General features: G+C 58.8%; 5 protein-coding genes across 5 annotated transcripts in view; all 5 read right to left on the bottom strand.

Moving 5' to 3' along the window:
• Nucleotides 1-238: 238 nt before the first annotated feature.
• GGTG_09834 (hypothetical protein) lies at nt 239-1,176 on the bottom strand. Its single transcript, XM_009227693.1, has 3 exons — nt 856-1,176; nt 690-783; nt 239-624 (listed from the first exon to the last, which is right to left on the bottom strand). The coding sequence occupies exons 1-3, from the start codon at nt 1,037-1,039 to the stop codon at nt 483-485; spliced, it is 420 nt and encodes a 139-aa protein (XP_009225957.1). The 5' UTR covers nt 1,040-1,176; the 3' UTR covers nt 239-482.
• Nucleotides 1,177-2,058: 882 nt separating this feature from the next.
• Nucleotides 2,059-2,311, bottom strand: GGTG_09833 (hypothetical protein; the record flags this gene model as incomplete). Its single annotated transcript, XM_009227692.1, has 1 exon — nt 2,059-2,311. The coding sequence occupies exon 1, from the start codon at nt 2,233-2,235 to the stop codon at nt 2,059-2,061; it is 177 nt and encodes a 58-aa protein (XP_009225956.1). The 5' UTR covers nt 2,236-2,311.
• Nucleotides 2,312-2,509: 198 nt separating this feature from the next.
• GGTG_09832 (hypothetical protein) lies at nt 2,510-5,014 on the bottom strand. The gene is made up of 11 exons (XM_009227691.1): nt 4,638-5,014; nt 4,466-4,507; nt 4,293-4,386; nt 4,164-4,186; nt 4,062-4,080; nt 3,814-3,945; nt 3,705-3,727; nt 3,585-3,622; nt 3,364-3,501; nt 2,875-3,294; nt 2,510-2,772 (listed from the first exon to the last, which is right to left on the bottom strand). Exons 1-11 carry the CDS (start codon nt 4,884-4,886, stop codon nt 2,739-2,741), a joined length of 1,212 nt encoding a protein of 403 aa, XP_009225955.1. The 5' UTR covers nt 4,887-5,014; the 3' UTR covers nt 2,510-2,738.
• Nucleotides 5,015-6,058: 1,044 nt separating this feature from the next.
• On the bottom strand, nt 6,059-8,331 carry GGTG_09831 (levo-lactonase). The gene is made up of 8 exons (XM_009227690.1): nt 7,837-8,331; nt 7,621-7,775; nt 7,353-7,546; nt 7,182-7,289; nt 6,910-7,119; nt 6,739-6,835; nt 6,586-6,665; nt 6,059-6,492 (listed from the first exon to the last, which is right to left on the bottom strand). The coding sequence occupies exons 1-8, from the start codon at nt 8,227-8,229 to the stop codon at nt 6,275-6,277; spliced, it is 1,455 nt and encodes a 484-aa protein (XP_009225954.1). The 5' UTR covers nt 8,230-8,331; the 3' UTR covers nt 6,059-6,274.
• A 461-nt stretch (nt 8,332-8,792) lies between these two features.
• The window catches only part of GGTG_09830 (hypothetical protein), a gene marked incomplete at both ends in the record, with an annotated part of 1,777 nt that continues 1,365 nt past the window's right edge, over nt 8,793-9,204 (bottom strand). Inside the window, one exon of the mRNA XM_009227689.1 lies at nt 8,793-9,149. Within this exon, the coding sequence (XP_009225953.1) occupies nt 8,793-9,149 (357 nt within the window). The remainder of the gene's footprint in view (nt 9,150-9,204) is intronic.

The raw sequence follows: 9,204 nt of genomic DNA, 5'->3' as shown, positions 1-9,204 counted from the left end.
AAGGGCGGGTGATTCTTTCCGCATGTCCTTGGCCAACGCGGCTGCGTCGGCTCGGTCCGTGTTCCGCTCTGGGTGCTACGGACCTGGACACACGTGCGCCATGGCCGGGCGTAGGCCTCATTGCACAATGACTTCCCCCAGTCCTCAATGCCTCGGATGCCACAGCTCTGACGGCTGCGCCTTAATTTCACTAGACAAAACGTACAAAGCCAGGGACCTACTCCCCGTTCCAGATGAGGTGAGGTAGAGGGACTGGCAGCCATGCGCGGAACGGAACACAAGACGGATTGTTGGGTCTCATGTCAAAGGAAAAGATACGCCATATTTACTGTAAGCACCCTGGTGGCCCTATATATACAAAGAAGTGCCATGTAACGGAAGAACCAGACTAAAATAAAAGGGTGAGTCGACGCCTGCCAGAGATCAGATCCGCCACTCCCGTCCTCGAAGCGAGTACGCGGCCACTGCCACGACCGCCCCGTCTACTTGGCGAAGCACTTGATGGCCTGTGCCTTGTTGCCCCAGCTGATCTCGGGGTCGTCAAGGTCCTGGTGGACACCGCCCGACGCCAGGCGGTCGCCCCAGTCGTTGTCGAAGCCGGGGCGGACGTTGCAGTCGGCGAACCTGAGCGCTGGTGTTAGATTTACAGAAGCAGGACGATGATTATGAGGAGGGGTGGGGCCACTTACGCAAACAGAGTACACTCGGTGGTCCCACGGGGGCCGTTCTGAACCGAGGAGAGGCCGGCGGCGGTTCCAGGAGGGAAGTCGCCCCGGATGTTGACTTGGGACGCGAATCTGTCAGCATGGCATCTTACATGCGCCGCCGGGCTTGCTTTGCAAAGGGAATTCTTACTGCACTGGCCGTGAGGGACCTCGTAGCGCTTGTGGAAGCCGGCGAAGTTGGGGAGGGAGTAGGCGTCCATCCACGACGAGCCCTCGCGAGCCTGCAGGTCCGGTGACTGCTGGCTCGTCGGGGCACAGTCGGCGGCGCCGAGGAGTGCGGCGCAGATGGCCGAGAGGACGGAACCGGTCTTCATGGTGGCAAGGTGGTACAAGACCAAAATGGTTGGTCGAGATAAAAATCGGCTTTAATATCAAGGCCGGGTGAAGTGAGTCAAGGGCGGATGAGCATGAGAGAAGGGACCTTTTTTTTTCGTGAACATGACGGCATAGGAACCCCGAAGCTATATACCCAGCGAGGCATCCGTGACGAAGGGGGGGGAAACGGCAACTTGGCCGCGGCCGGGGATTCAGATTCAAAGCAAGGACATCATTCGACGTCAGCTACGACGGGCCCCAGCACGTCGAGCAGCACAGCAGAGTGACGGTATCCTGCAGGTGATTCGATCGTCGGTATTGTGCTGGCCAGCAAGGGGCCACCCCTTTTTCGCCGGTAGAAATTGTGATGTGACCTGTAAGTGACGGGAGTGGCGGCCTGATTGGCTACCACACAGACGGGCACCAAACTCACCAGGGCGGGCGCCTAGCGGAAACCCCACCGCGAGCAGCGCTCTTTGCGGGTTGCGTCAGCTGGGCACTGACATTGGACGGCGCCGACGTTGGGGGTTAATGCTGGAACTGAAAAAGGTTCGTCACGCGCAAATCACAGGGCCGGGGACATCACGACACCAAAATGAAGGCCTATCACGGCCCCCAGAGACAGCGAGGCTGTGATTTGCCAATGGGGGTGAATCAATCGGTGCGGGGTTTCTTGTTAGTGAGGTCGTCACTTCCTTTCCAAACATGAACACACTTGGGTACATCCAAATCAAATGGAGGCCAAACCCCCGCCCCATAGCATGGATCACATATGCATCGTTGAAGCGATTCCGGAGGGCGGGGGCCCGCCTCAATCTTGTCCTTTTTTTCCTGCTTTGGATTTTCCCGGCTTTGCCCATCACACCAACCGACCTGCGCGCATTTGTCCACGGCGGCTTGGCAACGCAGAAACGACCCAGCGGCGCAGCAGCCGGGGGGGAGGAGGGATGAGCAATGGAAAACTCCCGCCTTGGCCGCGTCACTCCGGAGGAGGAGCCAACATACAATGCATACCGCATCACCCTCTGTGCTGAGGGGAGGGAAGGGGGGCCAGCCCAGCCCAGCCCAGCTCAGCCTTGGCCGCGGCCCGGCAGTCCTGCTCCATCAGCCGCCGGGAAGGGCCGAAGGGGGCCGAAGGCTGTTGGCCCCCATTTTCGGCCTCGGGGGGAGGGCCGGCACCAACGTCAAGGTGCATATGGGCTCTTGCCGACGCGAGATGAGCAAATGCTGTTGGTTGGTAAGGCGATGCCCGGGGTCAAGTTTGGGAGTGACAGTCCAAGGTAGGTGCGGGGGGCCGGGATCAGCAACAGGCACGCACAACGCAAGGGATGTGTGCAACCCCGACGGGCTAGGTAGCAAAACCCTCGTCGGTCGGGGTCGGCGGCATGAGGCCATCAAGGCATCGTAGGGCCTGCCCAGCCAACAAAGCGGGCCGCGCCACTGTAACGCGAGCCGCCCTTGGGTGAGGTGTGTGGACGTTGGTGTTGGGCGCACGACATTTACGACATTTCCAGGCGCTACCATGACCGACATGGAAGCTAGCCGGAGGCGAATTAGTTACTGATTACCTGGGCACTGCCAGTTGAGCAGGATGAGCTGATCAAATGGAGGCCAGGCCAAGGAAAAAAAAACACGCTATTTACAAGCTATCGCTGAGAACCACCGCCGTCGCGCCCAAACATGCACAACGCCCGCTTTTCAAACCTCGGGCTTCTGAGCGTACGTGACGACACTGGCGCGAAACGTGGAAAGTCAGTAATTGCCGCTCAAAGACGCCTCCACCTCCACCTCGACGTCGCGTCACGTCATGTCACAAGAAACGCCCAAAACTCACATCTTCCAGTACCCGTGGATGTTCCTGTTGCGCAGGTCCTTGCGCACGTCGACCAGGAACAGCTCGAGCTCGTCGGGCTTCCAGCCGAGGGCGCGGGTGAAGAGGGCCAGGCTGAGGGCCTGGAGCCCCTGCATGATGTTCTCGAGGCACCAGGCGCCGAGCTCCTTGTGCTTGGGGTCCTTGGGCCACGTGTTCATGGGCCACTTGTAGACGCGCTGCACCACGTTCGTGAAGCCGACGTCGAGGAGCTGCTGCCGGTACGCGAGCCCCGAGTCCAGCCGGCTCCCCAGCTTGTCGGCCGCCTCGGCCATGAATTTGCTCCATTTGTACACGGCCAGGTCCTCCGTCAAGGTGCCGTCGTCCGAGTACATGGGGTATATGGGGTCGTGGAGCTCGACCCAGCCGCCCGGCGCGAGGTTCCTGCACATTTTTTTTCTCTCGCGTCAGAGAGAGCCCAGGGCCGCCGCCCAAGAATGCAAATCCGCTTACTGGTAGATTTGGCCAAACAGCCCGGGCCAGTCCCGGATCGACGCCGCCATCATGCGCAGGTGCACAAAGTCAAAGGGGTCGTTGTAGGTCCACTCGGCCTCGATGTCATCAACATAGAAGGTGACATTCGGGGGCACACTGTCATAAACCATAGTCTTGTCAGCAACCAATCCTTCTCTATCTCCTTGTTCACCACGTTGGCCATCAGTCCATGAACCTACAAGGATGGCTGGATCGGACTCAGGTCGACTCCTATCACCTGTCGACAGGGTCCCGTTAGTAAACGCGCCCAGCTCACTCGGGCGGTTCCGCGGCAAGTTGAATCTCATCATCGATCGTACCTGTGTTTCAGGGTGTTCGTCGGCTGCGTGTATTTCAAGCCTTTGTTAGCGGTGCACGCCCAAAGAAAAGAGGTGTAATAAAGGCGACCAAGCTCGGATCACAGCCTACCAAAGTCCATGGTCCAGATCCCGGTGCCGCATCCGACGTCTAGGGCCCGGTGGATCGTGTGTCCGTGCTTGCCCGCCGGGCAAGTGTAAAGTTGGTTGTCGATCGTCAGCACGCACATGGCGTGTTGGAGATCTGCGGTCACGTTGCACAGCGGATGGTTCCTGCGTTAGCTTTGTTTCACTCTCAGGTAACATGTCTAGGGGGGAGCAACGGCTATCAAATAACTTCGATGGCGGCCGTTCACGCACCAAGACGCTCGTTTTCAATCTGTACGCCGACAACCAGATAGGCTGTAAGCTCTTTGCACCTTGATGGGTGTTTTCACTTTTGGACAGGGTTCCAAACGTTACCTCGTCGTTCGGAAGTACATATGCTAATCCATTGCCAAAGTCGCACAGCGTCAGCATACCGCATGCTTCTCCCGGAAACTTGCACGAGACAGGGGCCGGCCATGGGGCTAAGCAATTAGGGATACTTGCCGCCAGCTTTGAAGGCGTGGTATGTTCGCCCGTTCTCGACACGATACTTTAGGATGCTGGATGCGAGCGAAGCACTGTCACCGCCGACCGAGTTCTATCAAACGCCACGATATGTCAACCATTGTCGTGCTGGTTCCCTGCGTCACTGCGTATATGTTCTCGTGGAAACTTACGACGTCGAGCGCCGAGTCGCCGTCGTCATCATCGTCGACGGTCTTTGATGGGAGAGCAAAAAGAGACAAGCGTCAGAAACCGAGGTGGAGACCCATGAACAGGTGGGGCATCCATTCGGCGACGCCCCGCAAAATAAGCATCATGTCTTCAGGGGCTGTTGTGAGAGCTCACGTCTGCCTCCAGCGCGGCGGTTCCGGGATGGACCTGAGGCGGCGGCGTCTGGACCGCGGGCGGAGGAGTGTTGACGGGACTGGCGGCGGCAGCGGCGGCCGCTGCCGTGGCGGTGCCGGCGGCGGGAGTGCCAGGGCTGGCTGGGGTCGGCAGCCCCGCAGGGCTGGAGGGAGTCCCCGGCGCCGGTGGCGGGTCAGCAGCAGCCGGCGGCGGGCTCGAGGGGTGCTGCTTGGCGGTTTCGTCGGACATTGTCCTGACCTGCGCTAGGAAGGGGGGGTAGAGAACCAGAATATCGGGGTAAAATGCTCGTGGTTGCCGGAAACACCAGATCGCTCGTGTCAAAGATGGACGGGGCCGAGAGTTGGTAGCTCGGCAACAGGAAGGGAGGGGGGAAAGGAGGGAAAGAGCGAGAATAGACGACGTCGCCTGGCGAGGGGAGGGGCTAGCAAAGGCGGCGGGGGAGGGGAAAAAAGGAGGGGACTGGCAGACTAGCAGCAATCGCCTGCTCGGGAACGAGTCACGGCACCAGCCCGTCTCATCTGAACAATTCCCCCCAGACGGGTTTAGCCCTCTTTTTTGACACCTCCCCCGCGGGCCTGAATGCCGCCATTCACCGAACGGGGCCCCCTGCCAGCAGGTGGCACGTCAACGGTGCGATTTGGCCATGCGAGTACGGGCCGGTGTGCGGCCGCCAGCGGGTTTGGCAGGAGGGCCAGGGGTCCAGTCCTGTTCGAGCATATTGTGGGGGCTGGAGGGGGAGCCCTGAAAGTGGCTCGTGGGCCGTTTATCATGGGAATTTTGTGTGTTGTGATCACACGCTTCATAAGCATCCTCCCCCAGATGTCCGCCGGGACCGCCGGGTTGGTGAATCGTGATACAGCCCGTCTGGGATGCTACCAATCTGACGGTTGCTGGGGAGGTGGAGACATCACTCGATATCGATTGTTCCAGCCATTTGCTGTCGCCACAACCTTTTTTTTTTCCAGGGGACTTCCCCGCATTCCATGGAGGCGTTTGCGCTCCAGTCTCCAGGCTTTTGTATTGCGACCTGAGCTATAACCCCCATTGGAATTGCCCACACGCACATAATATGCACGCTCCATGGCTGGTTTGAGACTTGCTTACAAAGATGGTGCCAGCTTCCAGTCGCGTTTCCGTGAAAGTCAGATCGATCTGCCGTTCCCGCACCATGCATAGTTTGCATAAATGCATGGCCGCCCTGGATTGGCCGATGCCGGAGATTGATGCATGCGGTGATCACATGACAGGGGCATGTCCCATTTTTCCATGCCCAATGGGAAAGAGTTTGCTCCCAGTCACGATGGCAACCACTGCCAAGGAACGCTGTATAAATTTTACAGGGCGCAGTAGTTGGGTGAGGAGGCGTATCTGCACTTTTATGCTTGATCCAATGCCACCCTCTTCAGACCCTGTTCCGGCTTTTGCACGGGTTTCTCTATTCCATTGTAGAATGTAGAATATCCTAGAAGCGAGCCGGAATGGTATCAATAGTGTCTTATAAGAGCTGTTGTGCATATTAGCATTTATAAATCGGGTATGATGCCGTTGCACGGATGCAAGGCTGGAGCAACGCCCAAGACCTTGTGCCGCCCAATCAGGCTACTTTCGTTGAGCTTTCACATCTCGCTGGGAATCACGGCCCCCTCAGCGCCGAGCGTGGCATAGAACAGCTTCGTCTCGGCGCAGATGACCATCCTTCCCTTCCCGGCAAAGGCAAAGTTGGCCACACCGGTCCCAATGAAGATTTTGCCAATCAGCTTGCCCGAGGGGTTCCAGACGTGGACGCCGTCTCCAACGCCAGCGTAAACGTTCCCCTTGGCATCGCAGTGAACGCCTGAGAACGTTTGTACGGCTTCGTTAGCTCTTGTTGTCTCCCATATGACGCCCGACCTTTCCTGCACGGGAGGGTGTTGTGTCTGTGGCTTACCATCAGGGACCCCGCTGCTGGCATAGGCAAACGTCTTGCGGTTGCCCCATGTTCCATCGGCCTCAACATCGAATCGATAGCTTGGAGAACGAGCCTTGTCAGCACCACAGAATCTTCAATTTCGACAGGAACACACGAGACCGCCAAGCCTACATGGTGGCTGGCCTTGAAAGGTTAAGCCCGAGAACTCCATGGCTGAGGCCAGTGTCGGTGACGTAGGCACGCTTCCCATCGGGGGAAAACACAAGACCTGTACCCGCTGTTAGACGATATCACTCCATTTTTCTTCCCATCACTGCCCGAAGCCGCTGGAAATACACTTGCCATTTGGAGCGTCAAAACCATCGGCCACAACGGACACGGCGCCAGTGCTATCATCATAGCGGTAGACCTGGTTCGGAAGGCCGGGGGCCGGTCTGAAGTTCTGCCAGAATCCGTACAGAACGTCGGTGAAGTAGAGGTCCCGGTTGCGAGGGTTGACGGCAACGTCATTGAGGGAGCTGAACTGACGTCCATAGAAGTTGTTGAGAAGGACTGCCATGAACCTCGGTTAGACCTTGTTATTGCCAGAAGGGGCCGTGAGGGGGCGTACTGACCTGTCGTGTTATACGGAGCGACAGGATCCATGACGAACAGGGTCGAAGGGATGTTCTCTCCCATACCCTCGCCAGCAAAGACAATTTTGCCTCGGTAGTTGGTGCCGCCTGGAGTTGATGGTTTATTAGCATACATGCGGTAACGGCGAGCACTTATTCACTTGTACGCACCGTTGGCGTTGATGATGGTGGGCTTCGCGTCCACGGTCGTGATCTCAACCTTGCCCGTTGCGTTCCTCTGGCCCGACACAGCCGCGGCCTGGGCGAGGGAGATCTTTTGAACAATGGCGGACTTATTCAGGCCGGTTCCTGCAGCAGGTGCGCCTGCGTTTTGCGCAAAGAAAACCTCCTCGGTCTTGGGGCTCCTGTTGTTTGGGGGCCAACGGTTAACGCCTGATGTTACCCGTCGAGTAGGAGCTCGAATCGGGGCGGCACTCACCATACAACAGCCTCGTGGAAAATGGGGTCCGAGGCGGTTTGCCCAATCAGCGTCAGGGTTGGGTTTGACCCAATGACTTTGAGGAATTCCTTGTCATAGACGTGGAATGGCTTGTTGGACAGAGACTCAACCGTGGTGCCGGGAGGCGTGAAGGCCTAGGTAGGCATACCGGTTAGGCCTGTGACGTTCACCGGGGGACACCAGCTTGGCACTTACACCGGAGATGTTGAAGACGGCAGGCGGCGGCACGGACGGAAGGTTGTTGAAGCTCTTCTGGTCGATGAGCTGGGCCTGGGACGGGACCCGACCCAGCGCCACCTGCGCCCGAGACAGCACGACAGCGGCCGCGGCCGCGGCAAAGACGGACGAGTACATGGTGAGCTTTGACGGCGAGCTTGTGTGGACGTGGTCGTGCTGTGGCTGACCAGACTGCCGCTGCTGCTGGTTCACGCCGGGCCGTCGTCTCTTTTTCAACTCGTCGCCGCGGCCCCGTTGGGCGCGCCCCATGACAACGCGGTGTAACCCAAGACACAGTGTAACCAAAGGGCTAAAGCGTTGGGGGGTCCCAAGCAACGATCCCATATTCGGTGCCGCTTTAGGACGAGGCATTGGCGATGAGGGCACCAATCACTAGCGCGCCCTTGCGGGGCCACCCCCGCCTGTTCGTTCCCCTTTTTACCGGATCTGCAGGCCCGAGAAAGGTTGTTTAGGCTCCATGTTCGCGAAAATAAGAATAAGGTATCCATCCCTTCAAGTGCCGTTAGGCCCAGGTCGCCCGCATAGGAAGGTGATGGGCAAAGGCACCCCTGCTTGTTGTCGTGACTCGGAGGACGGATTTGCAGGAGCGCGGTGCGAGTATTGCGAGGTACCGCTTTGTAATAATGACTGGTGCTGGTACTTCTATCACGGGCTAGAAAAGGTGCAGGTGGAAGTACCGAAAAAATGAACGTGTTTATTTGCTGAAGCACGCGAGATCAGCGACCGGGGGCTCAACGGCACCCAAAGGGATACTTCTCTAACAGGAGGGATATTCCCCGATCAGACGTTGCCCTGTGCACCACGCCAAGCATTTGTCCTCAGGAACCCGATCTCGGTCAAAACCGTCAGCCAACGGAGCGCAATATTTGCCAAGACCATGCCTGGGAAGGCCATGCCTGGGAAGCCCAAAAATATCACGACGCTCCCTTTGAAACCCTCAGCCTCACCAGAAGCGGCGGCTTGACCCAGGAGAGGTATGTCTTTTGCGACACGGCCCAGCTCTCCTGGCCAGGCAGGACCTCGACGTCGAAGCGCCAGTACAGCCGCGCGATGACGTGCCTGACCTCGAGGAGCGCGAGGTTCTGCCCGACGCAGTTGCGCGGCCCGTAGCTGAAGGGCCGAAACACGTCGACGTTGTCGCCCGCGAACCGACCCGCCTCCTCCTCCTCCTCCTCCCCTGTGCCGCCGCCGCCGCCGCCGCCCGCCATCCAGCGCTCCGGCACGAAGGCGAGCGGGTCCGCAAAGTGCACTGGCGATCGGTACGCCGCGTACTGCGCGAACCCGACCGTGCTGCCCCCGGCCACGAACCGGCCGGCGATGACGGCC

Source organism: Gaeumannomyces tritici (assembly GCF_000145635.1).
Source record: "Gaeumannomyces tritici R3-111a-1 unplaced genomic scaffold supercont2.5, whole genome shotgun sequence".
In the NCBI taxonomy this organism is placed as follows: Eukaryota; Fungi; Ascomycota; class Sordariomycetes; order Magnaporthales; family Magnaporthaceae; genus Gaeumannomyces; species Gaeumannomyces tritici.
The sequence above is the reverse complement of the archived record's forward strand: the minus strand, read 5'-3'. Positions and strand labels throughout refer to the sequence as shown.

Excerpts from the sequence above, each read along its gene's own strand:
- GGTG_09831 (XM_009227690.1), bottom strand. The coding sequence starts at position 8,229 with ATGCCTCGTCCTAAAGCGGCACCGAATATGGGATCGTTGCTTGGGACC. Across the intron at positions 7,776-7,836 it reads CCGTCTTCAACATCTCCGGT|GCCTTCACGCCTCCCGGCAC; the intron begins GTAAGTGCCAAG and ends ATGCCTACCTAG. Across the intron at positions 7,290-7,352 it reads CACCATCATCAACGCCAACG|GCGGCACCAACTACCGAGGC; the intron begins GTGCGTACAAGT and ends CATCAACTCCAG.
- GGTG_09832 (XM_009227691.1), bottom strand. The coding sequence starts at position 4,886 with ATGTCCGACGAAACCGCCAAGCAGCACCCCTCGAGCCCGCCGCCGGCT. Across the intron at positions 4,508-4,637 it reads CCGCCGCGCTGGAGGCAGAC|ACCGTCGACGATGATGACGA; the intron begins GTGAGCTCTCAC and ends CTCCCATCAAAG. Across the intron at positions 4,387-4,465 it reads GCGACTCGGCGCTCGACGTC|AACTCGGTCGGCGGTGACAG; the intron begins GTAAGTTTCCAC and ends GGCGTTTGATAG.
- GGTG_09834 (XM_009227693.1), bottom strand. The coding sequence starts at position 1,039 with ATGAAGACCGGTTCCGTCCTCTCGGCCATCTGCGCCGCACTCCTCGGC. Across the intron at positions 784-855 it reads GGTCCCTCACGGCCAGTGCA|TCAACATCCGGGGCGACTTC; the intron begins GTAAGAATTCCC and ends TCGCGTCCCAAG. Across the intron at positions 625-689 it reads ACCGAGTGTACTCTGTTTGC|GTTCGCCGACTGCAACGTCC; the intron begins GTAAGTGGCCCC and ends ACCAGCGCTCAG.